The 16,861-nt window shown below is 48.0% G+C and overlaps 6 protein-coding genes across 10 annotated transcripts; 3 read left to right on the top strand and 3 right to left on the bottom strand.

Moving 5' to 3' along the window:
• Positions 1-17: 17 nt before the first annotated feature.
• On the bottom strand, positions 18-9,169 carry LOC6549363 (transcription factor Dp). 2 transcript variants are annotated; one of them, XR_003407932.1, is made up of 10 exons: positions 8,419-9,169; positions 2,682-2,839; positions 2,552-2,618; positions 2,365-2,491; positions 1,968-2,301; positions 1,665-1,900; positions 1,523-1,605; positions 1,377-1,460; positions 125-1,315; positions 18-50 (listed from the first exon to the last, which is right to left on the bottom strand). XR_003407932.1 is itself a non-coding variant. In XM_001975756.3 (9 exons), the coding sequence occupies exons 1-9, from the start codon at positions 8,483-8,485 to the stop codon at positions 1,131-1,133; spliced, it is 1,341 nt and encodes a 446-aa protein (XP_001975792.1). In that variant the 5' UTR covers positions 8,486-9,169; the 3' UTR covers positions 89-1,130. The 2 variants fall into 2 exon arrangements, 1 of the variants encoding a protein (XP_001975792.1); XM_001975756.3 differs by lacking the exon at positions 18-50 and having other exon boundaries at positions 89-1,315.
• On the top strand, positions 9,093-10,606 carry LOC6549364 (F-box/SPRY domain-containing protein 1). The gene is made up of 4 exons (XM_015156989.2): positions 9,093-9,203; positions 9,318-9,691; positions 9,749-10,113; positions 10,173-10,606. The coding sequence occupies exons 2-4, from the start codon at positions 9,384-9,386 to the stop codon at positions 10,265-10,267; spliced, it is 768 nt and encodes a 255-aa protein (XP_015012475.2). The 5' UTR covers positions 9,093-9,203; positions 9,318-9,383; the 3' UTR covers positions 10,268-10,606.
• Positions 10,547-11,352, bottom strand: LOC6549348 (COP9 signalosome complex subunit 9 homolog). The gene is made up of 2 exons (XM_001975758.3): positions 11,159-11,352; positions 10,547-10,776 (listed from the first exon to the last, which is right to left on the bottom strand). Exons 1-2 carry the CDS (start codon positions 11,234-11,236, stop codon positions 10,639-10,641), a joined length of 216 nt encoding a protein of 71 aa, XP_001975794.1. The 5' UTR covers positions 11,237-11,352; the 3' UTR covers positions 10,547-10,638.
• Positions 11,320-12,097, top strand: LOC6549349 (UPF0587 protein CG4646). Its single transcript, XM_001975759.3, has 2 exons — positions 11,320-11,666; positions 11,729-12,097. Exons 1-2 carry the CDS (start codon positions 11,414-11,416, stop codon positions 11,965-11,967), a joined length of 492 nt encoding a protein of 163 aa, XP_001975795.1. The 5' UTR covers positions 11,320-11,413; the 3' UTR covers positions 11,968-12,097.
• A 292-nt stretch (positions 12,098-12,389) lies between these two features.
• On the top strand, positions 12,390-15,751 carry LOC6549350 (organic cation transporter protein). 4 transcript variants are annotated; one of them, XM_026980863.1, is made up of 9 exons: positions 12,390-12,560; positions 13,348-13,958; positions 14,035-14,746; positions 14,810-14,903; positions 15,113-15,169; positions 15,258-15,358; positions 15,419-15,499; positions 15,555-15,665; positions 15,722-15,751. In XM_026980863.1, the coding sequence occupies exons 2-9, from the start codon at positions 13,402-13,404 to the stop codon at positions 15,749-15,751; spliced, it is 1,743 nt and encodes a 580-aa protein (XP_026836664.1). In that variant the 5' UTR covers positions 12,390-12,560; positions 13,348-13,401. The 4 variants fall into 4 exon arrangements, with proteins under 4 accessions (XP_026836664.1, XP_026836665.1, XP_015012476.1 ...); XM_026980864.1 differs by having other exon boundaries at positions 12,390-12,571; XM_015156990.2 differs by having other exon boundaries at positions 12,390-12,762.
• Positions 15,752-15,894: 143 nt separating this feature from the next.
• Positions 15,895-16,846, bottom strand: LOC6549351 (transmembrane protein 186). Its single transcript, XM_001975761.3, has 2 exons — positions 16,647-16,846; positions 15,895-16,583 (listed from the first exon to the last, which is right to left on the bottom strand). Coding segments are annotated over exons 1-2 (618 nt in total). The 5' UTR covers positions 16,648-16,846; the 3' UTR covers positions 15,895-15,966.
• Positions 16,847-16,861: the final 15 nt, after the last annotated feature.

Here is a 16,861-nt window from a genome sequence, read left to right as displayed (position 1 = left end):
ATGGATTGTTGACTTATTGGGTGGTGCAGGGGCTTCTCAGGTTATTCGCTCTGTGAAATGTGTGCAAGCAAAGGAGGAAAAGATTAAATTCTCGGTTTATCATATTTTACAATATGCAAATTACTTCTTTATTAACTTGTCACTCGGTTCGATTTCGTCTCACTTGTTTGTAATTTCCTTTGCATCCATGCAATTATTTCGATTTATTACACAACTACATGCTCGACACTTAATTGTTAACGCCTTATACTTGACTTTCTACTAATTTGTATTTGTATGCTGTTGTATTCACTTGAAGAAGGTTCAATAATATAAATACAAATTCTGAAAAATGTATATCTTGTTTTAATTGTTATTCTAATTAGGTAGGTTGATTATTTCGCAACTATCTGCACTCCTTTGTCAACTTAAAATGTTGGGTTTTGAGAATCTAAAACAATCGCTTTGTCGAAGGGTGTTAGCAAATTAAAAATATTTCATATGTTCGCTCTTGTCTGCAGTCCAAACTGCTCGTGGCATTCTAAAAATAATTGCATTTCACTGCGGTTGTGTACAGTTTTGGTATATTATATTATTAAGAGACAATTACCCATAACATTATCGCTTTTGCTTAAGCCTACCCAAACATGAAAAGGCCATTGAGGGAAAAGGGAGACTGATAACAACTAAGTAGAGAGTGAACATTAGTATGGGCCTGTGGTTTCGCGGTATTGCCATATGTGAATTGTGGTTTGAACTAAAATACGCGTTCTCCTTAACTAGACAAATTATTTTAAAAACGTTTGAGCTTAAACATAAATCTTCAATGATACAATTACAAACTGTGTATGCAAACTACACTTACATACATGAACTACCGAATCATTCTTTCTCGTCGCTGCGAGCTGTATATATAATTTAATAGAGTCTCATTGAGAAGTAAACAAAACCAATTGTGTGGGTGGGTCGGATTGGGTGTGGAGTGGAGTGGAGTGGAGTGCGGTTCCTGCCTATCCAGGGGGCCGTGGCAAACCTAACAAAGCGTTGATAAACGTAAAACTAAATGTGTCCTCCGCATCAGCATCTGCTCTTCCATCCGCATCCGGGTCCGCATCGGCCATGGCTGGCACAATGACGGCGGCACAATCAGCTCAATCAATGTCGTCGTCCAGCTCGTCATCGTCCATCTCCAGCTTGAACTCGCCATCGGTGGTGTGTTGTGCCGAGTGTTGTGCAAAACCCTGGGACTCATTGGCCGACTCCAGGTACCCGTTGAACTCATTGTCCTCGTCGTCCGATTCGTAAATGGTTTCGCCAGACTTGCCGGTGCCGTAGGCTGAGAAAATTATAAATTAAACTTTATAATTGAATTGGAAGGCAATATAAGACCAACATACCTTCTACGTATTTGGCGAGGTTTGGGGGCACCCACGACTTGACTCGTTCAATGTTCTCCGGCGTGCATTCGCCCTTATCCAGTCCTGCAAATAACAGCATAAGCAATGAATTTCGTATCCTGACAGCATAAGTAAAACACACTCACCCAACAGCAATCCCATGCGCTTGAGCACCTCAATGTCATCGTGCATTTCGAAGGTTTTGTCAAACTTGAATATGTATTCGGACCTGAAACGAAATTTGGGATATAGAATACCAGCCATACTTCCGACTGAGTGTAAGCTCACTTGTCGTTGGTCACACTGCAGTTGATTTTCGTGGACTTGTGCGTGTTCACGATGATGAACGGTAGCTGGATCGAGGCATTGGGGGAAGGCACCACGCCCTGGCTCTCGTACCGCTTGTTCCGCTCGACCAATCCCTTGAACGCCACATGCTGCATGATCATTTCGCGCAGCATTTCGTTTTTCTGTTTGATTCGCTCGCGGCGCTGACTGTTTTCCTCTTCCAGGGCTAGAAATGTCTGTGGAAAGGGGCAACATTATCAGATTAGCATGGCGTTTGGTGCTTATGGTGAACGCAAGTCCAACCTCTGCCGAATTGGCGGGCAGTCCTATCCAGCGAATCTCCTTCTTGTCCTTCGAAATAACATTGATTGCCATCAGTACGTTGAGCGCATCGTAGACACGACGTCGGATATTCTTTTGATCACAGTTGTTGTCGTACGCATTGTTCTTCATCTCCTCGCTGACCAGGTCGTCGGCCACCTCGTTGTAGGTGGTCTTGCCCTTCTCCTCCACCTTTTCGCAGACCTTCATCGAGAAGTGACGCAAACCCTTGCCTGCCTTGTCCGGCTTGCGTTTCCTTTGTACGGACGATGACGAGGCGGACATGGAGTGCAACGAGTTGCTCTGAATGGCATGGCTGTTAAAAAAGGGGCAAAGTTTCAGTATCCTTCTCCAAACAGCTCGGTTGGCTACTACTTACAGTTTTGATTTCATTTTCATGGGATTTGGCGTAAACTTCACATAGCGATCTCCCTTCAAGGGCAAGTCGTAAAGACCACTGCCAGCACCCGAAGTCTTCTGCGCCGAAACGGTGGTGTAGGTAGTACCTGTTACACGAAGGAATCCAAATGAGTAAGAGGAGGATCACCAGAGTGAGACACGCTTACCTTCTGTTTTTGGAATGGACAGTCCGTTGTCCTGCAGCCGTATAAACTGACCCTGACTGCTGGAGCCCTGTGGGTTATTCGGATCGTTAGGTACTAGGTGTAAGCAACGTGGAGAACGTTTTACACTTACCATCTGACTAAAGGCGCCCATGCGGCCCACGTTGCCGATGCCGCTAGCATTTCCGCTGTTGCGCGCGGATGAGGTGGTGGCGTAGACCACAGCCACGGGTTTACCGCCCTCCATTTCGGACCTGCTTTGGGCCGGCTTCAGCATTTTGGATATTTGTCCTGCGGAGTTGGAAGTAGGAAGATGCGGAGGTTCCTTAGTTTCGGATATACGCATAACACGCGACTAAAATGTCTTCTTTGATAACACAACTGCATGTATTTTCACGGATATACATGGGTGTCGAAGTGTTAGTGAGTAACTGGGTATGTGTGCGTGTGTGTGGTACTATCAACGATGCGTTGTTTTCGCCGTATCCACGGCGATTTCATCGCAGCGAAGTGAAGAGAATGGAGCGAATGAAGCGCACGGAGTCGGAATTCAACAAAAGGCCAGCGGCACATAAGATTGGGGTGCATATGCACATACACGCATACCAAAAGGTATACCCACACTCAATTAGTGTTGGTGTGCGTGTGTTTCAATCGGTGTTACAAGGATAAAAATGCAGTAGCATAAACAACCCGAAACCAGATCGCCTGGACATTAGAGATGGCCACCCCGTGACCCTTACCCAAATAGAGATGGTTCGATACTTAAGTTCGTGACTCGACACGATTGTTGATCAAAGACCGGTAGTCCATTTGTCGGATTAATCCGAATTAAATACAGTGCGATAGGTTTCTAGTTTTCATTATTCTACCTTTAAGTTTGAAAACATAAAGCAAGCATATGCCTAAACAGATGGTATTCAGAAAACAGAATAAAAACTAATTCGGTATTACAATTATTAACTATTTTCAAAAAGTGTGACATATGGAACCCACTGGTCTCAACTGGCATTACTAGGAAATATTAATTACTCCTAATTTGCTATGACAAGCATATTAAACATTTGCATTGCAAATCAACATATAATATAATATAATGCAGAATTAAGCTGAAATCGTTTGGCACCCCTGGTTTCCTATCTAACCGGCTTTTCTAAGCATTTCCAGTTTTAGATCTTTAAGGTCTTCGTCTTCATTCGATGTAATAATTATTCACCTGTCGCCAGCCCAATATTTGCATAATCATAACAACAAAGCAGGTGGTGGACAACGGAGAATGGAGATGAAGATGCCCAAAACAAAAACCGCAAAAGGTCGAACGCTAAAAATACCTGAAAACTCTCCCGCACCCACGGGCACACCACACGCACACACACCTGCACACACACAGACATACAGACTCGTGGGGGCTTAGGCAGCGACCTATACGAGAAAAGGCCGGACTGTCCCACCAGATGGTAGCCATGGGAGTCTTGAATTCGGCGGGTGTTATCCTACAATGCCTGGGCAGAGTCCCGAAATGCAGGTGAAACCATAATCCCGGCTATTGGAGAAACAGTTGCACAGTTCGTCTGCACCAGTCGACTAGATAACTATAAACCAGGTACCTCGCCAGTGCGAGCGGGCTGAAATACTGGTCTATATACTGCGTTTATGCGTGCCCCAAATTCAACAAAAACCCATACCATGGATTGCTTGTTACATTTTCTTTACATACTAGGGATTCATTAAACTTTGTATTTAATTGTTATATAAAATATATAAAGACACATCAGAGGAATTCAACGGTTAACGAAGAAGACATGATTGATTTTTAGCCTTTCTATAGAATACATTTTTTAAGGAATGACTGCAGAACTAAAAATGTATGCATCAGAGTTAAAAAACTTAGACATCTTTACAGCGTTTTATTTTCCACTTTTTTTGTTTGGTATCAAGACTGAATGAAACTCATTCAGCTAATCAGTGGGCTACTGCGGTTTACGGTAAATGCCGCATAAACGCGGCGACGGACAACCACACACGTGTACAGCGCTTACACCTATTTGCACACTGCCTGTTTTGGGCTTCAGCTTCGTGGCTGAATACGTGTGTGTGTTTGTATTTGTGGCAGTGTTGTTCTTGTTCGGGCCTTTTTTCTCTCACCCCGATCTCTCACTGTGTTGAGCCCCGTCTCTCTCCCACTCGCTGAGATATGGCAGAATGTCACGCTGTTCAGATACATTTGTTTCAACTTGAATTTATCGTGTCCCTCACAATAATACCTATGAACGTAGCTGAAATCAACGATTTATCACTACTTCACTTCATGCTAAATCCTCAAAGTGAATTCGCAGTAGCGGCGAAGTAATCAGCTGTTCGCCGCCCAATGAAAAACAAAAAATAAGTGGGAGAAAACGCGCGCGTGCTAGTGTTTTTTTTTTTTAATCAGGTTTTATTTGGGTTGATTGAGGATATACAATTATATACACGTTTGCGGGTGGTTGGGGAGGGAGGAGGAGGAGGGGTTCGGGTTGTTTGGAATAAAGGGAACAAGGTAGATCCTGGAGTCCCTGCGGTACTACCGCTAGGCTATGCTTCGCAGGGCCAGGGTGCGCTCTAAGTTAATCCGGTGGGCGTATTCTGGCTCTTTCCCTCTCAGCTGCACGCAACCGCTTCATCGAGTCCGCAGCGAACTTGCTGAACTGGTCCCAGAAACACTGGTCCGAGATCATGCGCTCCCCTAGGGTCGACGGCTCCATTATATTCCCCATTAAGCCTTCCCGGTCGCGGTCGAATCTCCGGCAATCAAAAATGATGTGCTCGGCAGTTTCCTCGACGCCGCATTCTGGGCAGTTGCGGTCATCATCGTGGCCGAACCTGGTTAGATAGCTTCTAAAACACCCATGACCGCTTAGGATCTGGGTCAGCCAGAAGTTAACCTCGCCATGGCGTCTTAGGGTCCATCTGGTCACGTCCGGGATAATCCTGTGGGTCCAACGCCCCTTCGTCGACTGCTGCCACCGACTCTGCCACCTTTCCAAGCTATGAGCTCTGGCGTTGGCTTTTATGGCTCGCCTCTGAGCAGTGCTGCACTCTTCTCCGATCTGCTTAATCGCGTCGAAGATCTCCTTTGCCTCTACCGCCAACAAGTCTATTGGGATGGTCCCAGCTATGACCTGGGCTGCGTCATCCGATATTGTCCGGAAACCGGAGCACACTCTCAGGGCACACAGTCTGTGCGTCGCTTCCAGGCCCCTGATGTAAGACTGCCTGTTGGTAGCTTCGGCCCATATGGGGGCTGCGTATAGTGCTGTCGCCCTACAGACAGACTGTAGCAGAAGCCTGCGTCCCTGCCTAGGGCCCCTGCAGTTGAGCATTATTCGTGCTAGGGCCCTAGCGACGCTCGCCGCCTTCCGATTTGTCTCCGCCAGGTGTTCTTTAAACGACAACCTGGTGTCTAGCATAATTCCAAGGTACCGGATTGCCCTTACCGACGTGATGGTGGCGCCACCGACTTGGATGGTGGCTGTCTCGACCTGCTTGCGGCTGGATATCAGCACGGCCTCCGTTTTGTGGTCTGCGATATCTAGCCCGACCGATGTGAGCCACTCCACTATGGTGCAGATAGATGCATTACCAAGGCCCTCGGCTTCCCGAACTGTTTTTGCCACAATTACTATGGCAATATCGTCGGCGAAGCCGATCACCTTGGTTCTTCCTGGTAGTGGTAATCTCAGCACCCCGTCGTACATCGCATTCCACAGCAGTGGCCCAAGTACTGAGCCTTGTGGGACTCCGCAGGTTACCCTGTGCTCCAGTGTGCCCCCTTCTGTGTCGTAGACTAGTACTCGGTCGCTGAAGTATGACTTAAGAATGCCCACTAATGCATCCGGTACGCCTAGGTTCCGTAGGGCTCCTATGGTGACGTCCCATCTTGCCGAATTGAACGCATTACGGATGTCTAGTGTCACCACTAGACAGTACTCCTTGGTGCCTCCTTGCCACCTGGTCCCTTGCACTGCCTTCGAGGCGATCTCCTTCACTGTAGCGATCGCGTCCACGGTAGATCTCGCCTTCCTGAAGCCAAACTGCATTGGCGAAAGGTCCCCTGCAGCGGAGATGGCTACCTGCAGTCTACTGCTCAGGCATCGCTCGAAAGCTTTGCCCAAGTGGTCAATCAGGCATATCGGCCTGTATGACGATGGACTCTCGGGAGGCTTGTTTGGTTTTGGAAGGAGTACCAGCTTCTGTCTCTTCCAGCGCTTTGGGAAAAGGCCTTCCGTGAGGCACTGGTTGAAAACCTTTGCGAAGGCTTCCGGGTGCTCGTTCATTCCTAGCTTGATGGCGATGTCCGGGATTCCATCTGGCCCTGGTGCTTTTCCCGATGGCAAATCCCTGGCTACCTTGCGTATTTCGTCCGCTGTGAATATCAGTGCCGATGCGTCCGCAGGAGCCGCGTCTGCAGCTTGCGGAGCCAAGGGCACTGCTGGGAACAGGTGTTCCACGATCGCCGTCATGTGGGCGGCGTCTCCGGCTTTCAGAGGTTTCGCTTGACTTAGCTTTTTTATTACTATTTTATACGCTGATCCCCATGGGTCCTGCTCGGCTGAATCGCATAGATCCAGGAAGCATCTCCTTTTTGACTGCTTGATGAGTCTCTTCAGGATCCGACGGTTTACCGCGTATTCTTGCCTCCGGACCTCGTAGTTGGGGAGGCCCTGCTCCCTTTGCTGGCGCCGTCTTGCCCGTAGGCAATTTCTGCGTGCCTCTGCGATCTCCTCTGTCCACCAATAGACTGGCTCCCGATGACGGTGATGGCTCCTCGACACCTTCATACTGGCTCTGCATGCCGTCTCAACTGCTCGAGTGAGACACTCCACGCTGTCCACTGCGTTCCCGCCGATGTCAGGATTCCCAAGTTCCCTTAGGAACGTGTCCCGCTGGAGCGTCCTTGGGTTGAATTGCCTCTGCGTTGGTGGGGCTGCGGTGCATCTTCTGCTGGTAAGGTCACAGATTATCGCTTTGTGGTCGCTGGCCGTGTATACGTCGCTGAGGGACCACTGTGCGCGCTGGAATAGCGAGCTACTGCAAAAGGTAAGGTCCACTACCGACCCGGCTCCAGCTCTGCTGAAGGTGTGCTCCGATCCCGTATTTAAGAGAGCAACTTCCAGCGACGCGAACGCTTCCTGGAGGGTTCGTCCTCTTGCGTTCGTGTGGACTGAGCCCCATTCTTCCGCCCAGGCGTTAAAGTCCCCCGCGATGACCACGTTCCGCTCTCCTCTTGCGTCGTTAGCCAGGTCCTCTATAATTGCTGAAAACTCCTGAAGGGTTAGGCGTGGTGGTAGGTAACAGCTGTACAGGCACAGGTCACCAACCACCCCCCGGACATAGAATGAGCCGATGCGCAGGTTCCTTGGTCGGCTTACCCCGTTTGTCAGGATCGCGGCGCTCCTTGTCTCGTCGAGTATGTAGTCCATCCCCGGGGGCGCGTGCTAGTGTGCGTACGTGTGTGTGTGAGTGAGCGCGCCAACTGGGTGATGGGCGTAGATGGTAGGAGGGGGCGGGGCTGGGTGGCTCACCGATTTAAGTTGTTATTTAGTGGGGGTCTCTCTGTCTTTTATTATTACTTTTTGCCAATTCCTAGCACTCTTTTCGGTTCGTCTCGCTGCTCTCCCCCCGCAAAGCGTATCAAACGATGAATATGGTAGGCAAAAGAAACCCGAAAAAGCAAAGATGGCGTTTTACGCTGCCCATGCAACTTTGTAGCGTATCTGTGTGGGTCGGTGTGTGTATGAGGGGGTGTGTGTATGTGCATGTGGATGTGTGGAAAGGGAAGGAGAGAGGAGGAGCAAAACTCCTGTCACAGGATTCTGCTTCCGCCCACTTACCGTGCTCATTCCGGAAGAAGAAATTCACCTCATCGGCCTTCACCGTACCGCCCGTCGAATGCGCCATTTTTTGGTCGCCGGAGATCAAGTGATCTTGCTGTTGCTGTTGTTGTTGTTGCCGCTTACCAGGTGGACCGCCAAAAACAGAAAGAAACAGCAGTGCTACGTGCCGTTGCCGCAACGTGTGTACTGGGGGGCAAATGGAGCTGGAAAGGGGCGACGGCGGTGGGTAGATGGGCGGGCGGACGTTTTGCACCCACGGACTGGGGCACGTGTGCAAATCCGGATGCGGACCACGACCACGACGACGACTGCAACGACGATGGGGAGCGCACTTGTACAAAAAATAAGTGTCGCCCGAGTCAAAATGGCGAGCGAATTTTTCACTTCCAGCGGCAGGGCATTTTTTTTTTTCTTTTCTGCTGCTCACACACACTCACAGCGGCGGCCCTTTTTCGGTGGCCTTTTTCGCGGTGTTGCGGCGCACGGATTTTTACGCGATTAGTTGCAAAAGATTCGGCGGACTATTAGCTTTCGAACGGCAGGCAGAAGCGCGTATTTCCGCAATTTCTAAGCGCAGCAAAATGGTCACAAAATTTCCACAAAGTGGCTGCTTTTCGTTTTCATGTGGGAAAGGCAAAGCAGGCTGTGTGCGGGTGCGAATGAAATGGCAGACAGTGCGCGCCAATTTACGCATCAATTTACGCAGTGTTGTAAGCAGCTGTGTGCCACGGTCGCTTTGCCGCACTGGTCGCGGATGTAAACAAAGTTGCCACTTTGTCCAGGTGAGTGGTATTTCGCTGCCAGCCCACCAACGGTCACCTTGAATCGCAGAATATTAAAGTTTTGGAGTTTTTTTCTTCCCCATTTGGTTGGTGTGGAAAAATGACAATCAACAGGAACGGGTAAATCCAAGCAGCTATCTACAAGAGCCCAGCAGCCCAGCAGCGGAGCAGACGCACACAATGGTTGATCCTGTGGCGGCGCTGTGCAATTACAATGTGCTGGAGGTGATATTCTCCTACCTGGAGCTGGAGGACCTCAGTCACTGCTCGCAGGTGTGCAAAAGTTGGTATCACTTCCTCAACGACGAGAACAGCGACGTCTGGCGCTGGCACTGCCTGAACAAGCTGCCGAAGGAGGCCCTCAAATCGGACCTGCTGTCCTCCGTCTCCACATACAAGACAAAGCTGCGGGCCTATTTTCACGCCTGGAGCCCCAACGACTGTTCGCGGAATGTGTACATCAAGCCGAATGGTTTCACCCTGCATCGGTAAGGCTTTTGGATAGCTTGAGTTGGTATCGATAATGTATCCTTCCATTCCCGCAGCAATCCCGTGGCGCAGAGCACAGACGCGGCCCGGGGCAAAATCGGATTCCGACACGGTCGTCACACCTGGGAGGTGATATGGGAGGGACCGCTGGGCACCGTAGCCGTCATCGGCATATCTACCAAGGAAGCGGCTCTTCAGTGTCACGGCTATGTTGCTCTTCTCGGCTCCGACGACCAGAGCTGGGGCTGGAATCTGGTCGAGAACCACCTGCTGCACAACGGCGACATGCAGGGCAGTTACCCGCTGCTGAACAACGCTCCCAAGTACCAAGTGGGCGAGCGGATACGTGTCATCCTTGACTGCGAGGACAACACCTTGTCGTTCGAGAAAAACTACGAGTTTCTTGGTGTGGCCTTCCGCGGTAAGGCGAATTAGTCCGATGATACCAGCGTTCGGATTCTATACACTTTTTGTTCGCAGGCCTTCCGGACAAGAAGCTCTATCCCACAGTATCCGCTGTCTACGGCAATACCGAGGTCTCGATGGTCTATCTGGGCACACCGTTGGATGGATAGCTTCGCAGAGGGCCTACAACTTGGTTAACAACTTCCACGGATCCACTAGGTTATTGTGTACATTTGTATGAATCTTAATTATGATTCATTCCACCTGCAACTCAGTTCGATAAATTTAGTTACTAGTTTCGTTTTTTTGTACAAAATTTATGCATTTTGTTGATTTACGCTACGCCAAAGTTCATATCCACCTCGGCACTATCTTCACATGGCAATTTACGTTAGTTATACGAACCAAATGAATATAATATTATAGCGATTAAACAGTAGTTGCAGCAATTTTTTATACACCGATGATCGCTGATGATTGTGCAGTAAAATTACAAAGAGAAAAACGAATTGCTTTCAATCCATACATTGTGTGGTGGCATCTACTGTTTCCCATCGGTTTTCATCTTGGCCCAGTTGTCGTCGTCGAACAGATCATCGAAATCATTGTAAAAGTCAGCGTGGACGTGCTTTTCGCTGGACGGCAGGTGGTCCATCATCATTCCTGTGGCTCCGCCGGACTAAAGGAATACAATAGAGGAAACCATAATGTTAGTCTTGCGTTTATGGCGGCAGCTTTTGAAATGTTCTGTAGAATATTATCATGAGCATTGGATAAATCCCTAGGCATGTGAACAAATTGATAAATACACCACTTAATATACAAGTACCTCACAGGCCTCACAAAAAACTGTCTATGGAAGATGTTCATTGAATCTAGATTCCCTGGTCTTGGGAAATACTACCTCTTAGGATTGTGCAGTTAGCTATTAAACTATTAAAGTAAAACCTATAAAAGCTGTGTGATGTTAATAAAGAATAATGAGTTAATGCGTTTAATTGTAATGTTGTCTACAAGGATAAGCCATATTTTTCGATTGGATGCTATTTTTGAGGACTTACCTCGTCCATTTCCATGTAGCCAGGGCCTTCGGAAAACATTTCGTCAGCAGCCAGAGAGGGTTTCATGTTCAAATCCATACTTAATTCTATTTTATTCGAATTATTTTTTTAATGCTTTGTTTTGTGCAGAAAAATATGTAATTTGCTGATGGCGTTGCCACTGCAATGACAGACAGCAAAGGTGGCCAGCCGGCAACCCTGCCAAGCAGCTGATTGCTGCTAATCGCTGAAATATAAATATTAACTTTTATAAATATGGTGCGTGTGGGCCTTCAGATTTCCGCCACGCTGGAGAACGTGGACAAGTTGGAGACGTGTCATCCCGACTACTCGTTCTTCTTGAAACTGAAGTGCAGCAACTGCGGCGAGCAGTCGGACAAATGGCACGATATCACCGAATCCGAACGTGTGCAACAGGATTCGCGCAATGCGGCCGGCTTTAACTTTTTCATGAAATGCAAGATGTGCAGCCGCGAGAATAGTATTGACATCGTGGATAGGTCGAATGGTAGGTGGTTTGCTTTGAGTAACGAAGCCCCATTTAATTCCTGAGTGATACCATCCTCACAGCTCCTTACACCGCGGACGACTCCGGCGGATTTAAGACCATCGTGGTCTTCGAGTGCCGCGGCGCAGAGCCCGTCGAATTCTCACCCCGCATCGGATGGCGCGTCTCATCCGCTGAAAATGGCCAGCAGTTCGAGGAGGTGGACCTATCCGAGGACGATTGGGTGGAGTACGACCAGAAGAACAACAACTCTGTGGGCATTTACGAGTTCGCCTCGAAGTTCATCAAGCTGAAGAAGTGAATCCTTTGCTGCATTTTGCATAGGATTTCCTTGATATTGGGCTTACGCCTTGAACTGATCCACGACACACATAAACAAATATGCCTCAAGCAAATAAAAATGGTTTTTGAATTTATTTGTTAACTATAAATGACCATTTTTAAGTTATTCTAAAAACGTGTTGCTGTTTCGAAAATAAGTTTTAATCGCTTTCCTACTTACTTTAACTGCTCTTGGACAATACAAAAGTTTTCCAGATATGTATATCTAAAATATTATTTGTGATCATCGTGCGATTCTCTTAGCCGCTTTCGCTGTAAGAGAAAGTATCCCTCAAACTCTCTCGGTATCGATTTTAATATGCCGGCTACTTTGATTTCAGATTGAGCACGAAGATATATGTAGTTCTCTGGCAATTCTGTTTGCCTCTCTGCGTGCGTTTATATTTGATTTCTCAAGACAATTCAGTGTTTCGCCAGACTGCAAGCGATACGGACCGGATACGGAATTCGAAGCCAATTGCCGGACCCGGATGTCGTAGGAAAAGGCGCGTAATATTTTGTGAATGGAGACCCTTTAAAGCAACTTACGTACACCTGCCAAGTGTTTAGCCAGTGAGTCTCCGGTAATTATTCGGTCTGGTGAGCGAGAGCCGATGGTCAGAAGCGCCTCTGAGTGCATCGTTAAACCTCTGAGTGATTAGATAATGAGGCAGTATTATCTGGACATTTGGGCGACGTAGTTCAACAGCCTGCAGAGGTTCCCACCAATCCGATGCAATAGCCCAACCCAATCCCAGCCCTGACCTTTGCAAAAGTACGTGACATGGAATGCTCATTTTAACAACTTCATCACCCCTGGCTACTTCCCACACTGTTCGTCCATTATGCATGATTCTGGGCTGGCACGCTTCAATCATGCATCTTCTCCAGTTGTCAACTGCAGCACTTGGAAGACGCTACGCTTTCTAAGATGCAGCATTTTGTCTCAATTGACAATGATTGGATTGCGTGCATGCATATAAATTCCGGAAACTTGGACAGTTTTTACATTGAGTGGTGCTTTGTTTAAATCAACAACAAGATCAAACAGTATATCCATCGATCTTAATGTGTAACAAAAAGAAACATGACATCGACTTTAATATCGTCTACATGGATTCTTTAGCAGCAATTCAGCAATTATACTCTACATAGAATTATGTACAAGTTAATTTATTTGATATTTAATGGAGTTTCGTTCGACACGGGGGTTTACTTTTTTAGGAAACAAGTTTTTCTTTAATTTTTTTAAAGTGTATGGTGCACGCATTTCTATTTCTGATATATATTCATATATGTACACTCTCGAAGCCACGTGATCAAAACTAGAATGCCTTATAATTACCTATTGTAATCGCAGGTCAAGTGCCGTAAAATCCGGAATCTTTGGGCTTAAACCCATATTCACTTTAGAATGTCAGCTCCAGCGGCAGCTGCAGCGTCTGCCGTCCTGGACTTCGACGACATCCTAGTCGAGATCGGAGAATTCGGACGTTTTCAGCGGCGGAACTATCTGCTCATATGCCTGCCCGTACTTTTTGCAGCCGCCAACAGCCTGTCGTATGTTTTCACGGCAGGTTCGCCGACCTACCGATGCTACGTGCCCGAGTGCGATAAGGCGGAGGATGCGGAATATGGAGCGGTTTGGGTGTCGATTGCCGTGCCCGGCAGCTGGAGCAAGCGGGGCCAATTTACGCCGTCCACCTGTGAAAGGTTCGTGACGAACAGAAGCCACTTTGCATCCGCATCAGAGTCTGGGAGCTCGTGGCCTTTGGATCAGTGCTCGGCTGCGAATTTCACGGCGGAAACGGAGAGGTGCCATCAGTTTGTGTACGGCAGTTTGGAGCGTACCATTGTGCAGCAGTGGGGGATGCAATGCCAGGAGAATCTCTGGAAGCTGGCCTTCGTGGGCACTATGCACTTTGCCGGCCTGGTTGTGGGAACAGCCCTCTCCGGATACCTTGCCGATCGGTAGGCACCGAGTCCTTACAAATTATGCTTTTGAACAGACTGATAATATGAGCTACCTAATACACACATATTTTAGATATGGACGCAAGCACATTTTCCTGTTCTGCATCGTGTTCATGGCGCTGACCGGAGTGGCGCAGGCGCTATCCTGGGACTACATAAGTTTCCTGGTCTTTGCCTTGTTGAACGCAGTGGGAACTTCCGGTGTTTACCCGCTTGCCTTCATCATCGGAGTGGAAATGGTCGGACCGCGAATGCGTGAAATGTCCTCCATCGTGCTCAACTACTTTTATGCCGTGGGCGAGGCGCTTCTTGGCCTTTCCTTTTTCCTGCCCCACTGGCGACAATTGCAGCTGGCGCTCTCACTGCCGCCGCTCATCTGCGTAGCCTACTTCTGGCTGGTACCGGAATCCGTACGGTGGCTGCTGGCCCGTAATCGGCGGGAGCAAGCGGGTGTCATTATCCGGCGGGCGGCGAAGGTTAACCGGCGAGACATCTCCGTCGAGCTGATGGCCAGCTTCAAGCAGCAGGAGCTGGAAGCGGAAACCGGCAGTGAGGCCGAGGGTGGCCTGGACGTGCAGAAGGATGACAAGATCTGGTTGGCCATCAAGAAGGTGGTGAGCTCTCACATTTTGATGGCCAGATACGCCATTTTGCTGTTTATTTGGGCCGTCAATGCTATCGTCTACTACGGCCTATCGCTCAACGCCACCAGTCTGAGTGGCAACAAGTACCTGAACTTCGCCCTGGTTTGCCTCGTGGAGATCCCCGGTTACAGCCTCGCCTGGGTAGGTTGACACCGCTTTCGTCCGGCTCCTCGACTAATCCCAGCCCTAATCCTCCGCCAGTAGTTGTTCTTACGGAGATTTGGGCGACGTATGGCACTTTCAGGCTCCCTGCTGCTCTGCTCTATCACGTGTGTGGCCAGCGGATTCGTCACTCTAGGTAAGATATGAATCAGGTCACGATCAGTATTTACCTTGCACGTTGAAATCTTTAATCATTAAATACGAAGCTCTAGCCAGTTAGAAGTTGATTTAGCACAATTAGACTGGGTTTCATTTAGTAGATTGTGTGGAATTGCTTTTCATTTTTCACTTTCACCAAGGGTAGTATTATAATAACGATCTAAATCACCATGCAAACACGCTAAGCGCAAGGAGATTGGATTCCCTGCCAGACTGGAATCAAGAGTAGGCATTCGTGGAGTTGTAAGTTCCCTATATTCCGATTCAAGACCGCTTAGCGCTTAAACATACCTACTGTTCATCTGGTAATAATATACACCTTGTTTTCTAGGTGCCAATTGGCTGGTTGTGACGCTCTTCCTTGTCGGAAAACTGGGCATCACCTCCTCCTTTGCAGTCATCTACACATTCACTGCGGAAATGATGCCCACGGTACAAAACTCATTTAGTTGGCTCAACTCAGCAGATTAGTTTATATTTCGTTTGTCCCAGGTCATTAGAAGCGGCGGCGTTGGTGTCATGTCCACATTTGCCCGCTTCGGTGCGATGCTGGCTCCATTTGTGCCTTTATTGGTGAGTTCAGTCCTGAATTCATTGAAACTTCATAATTTGGATTAACTCTTGGCAGGCTTCGTACTATGACCCACTACCTCTGCTTCTTTTCGGGAGCTTATCGCTTGTGGCTGGTCTCCTTTCGCTGCTACTGCCGGAAACCTTCAACCGAAAACTACCGGATACGGCAAGTGGTTTCTCAAAGTATTGGAATCTCAGTGATAAACATTCCCATCTCCACAGGTGGAAGAGGCGATTGCATTGGGGAAATGATTCATTATTATTTGTTGCTGATCAGCAGCCTATATTTTTCTAAAACCGTATGTTGGTGATCTTAAAAAAATACTCGTAATAAAGTGTTTTATACAAAAATATGACTGACCTTAAAGATTGAGCATCGACAACAATACACATGTGGCTCTGGTACATGATTTTGTAATTCAGATACTAACAATGGGTGACTCCGTAACAATTGCCTAAAACTATATTCAATCTCCAAAGAGGCCCTCAAAGAACTGGGGATCACTGACATGGCCAAAGCGATTAAGAAGTTTGTACCGCCTTTTGGGATCGCTGCGCAGGCAGATGGACGAAACGAATCGCAGTCGGGACGAACTTCCCTGCTCCCAGCTGGGCAGCAGATCCTCGGTTTCCACGAGTGTCTCCTGTCGCCGTCCCCAGAAGTCTACGTAGGCTAGCTTGAGCAGATCCTGTTGCTCGTTCACGTAGACGAAGCCCACGAGATTCGTGGACGCGTAGCTGGCGAGTGTGAGGGTGATCAGGCCTGTGACTCCCACGGCTGCGTAGATGGCCAGTGCGTCCGTGCTTAGCTGTCCGGCACTGCCCAGGGCGAAGACAATGGGCGTTCCGGCAGCCGTGAGGACAGCCTGGTACACTTTCAGCTTACTAAGTGCGGCCACGAACCTTATGCTCGACAGACTATAGACGGTTCGCCATTCAACGAATCCGGCGTTTTCGTGGCCCGCACTTTTTCCGGCCGCTTCTGTTGCGAAGCGGCGTCTCTGTGCCGGCTGACATGCAGCTAGGGACGTGTAGCTCCTCCATGGCGATCTAGCAAGACTGACCCGGCTCAGCAGCTTCAGCACTAAAATGATCAATATACGATTTAAATTTATAAACACTACTGGTGGATGCAAAATCAACTTACTTTCATTGATTTGTGTGTGTTTAGGCAAGGTAATTTGATCAAAGTGTTTGGTTTTGGTAAAATTACTTTTCTCGACTGAACATGTATATTTAGGTTAGCACTTTATGTTATAATTATCCGTCTTAATATCATTATTTACTAATATACCTTGCATAATAAACAAATGCATGGCTAAATGTCTATCGATAAGACAGGTGCCAATCGATAAATGAGCA

The sequence above is a fragment of the Drosophila erecta genome, unplaced genomic scaffold (assembly GCF_003286155.1).
Source record: "Drosophila erecta strain 14021-0224.00,06,07 unplaced genomic scaffold, DereRS2 tig00000092-arrow-pilon, whole genome shotgun sequence".
NCBI lineage: Eukaryota > Metazoa > Arthropoda > Insecta > Diptera > Drosophilidae > Drosophila > Drosophila erecta.
Note: the sequence above shows the minus strand (reverse complement) of the source record. Positions and strands in the feature narration are given on the sequence as shown.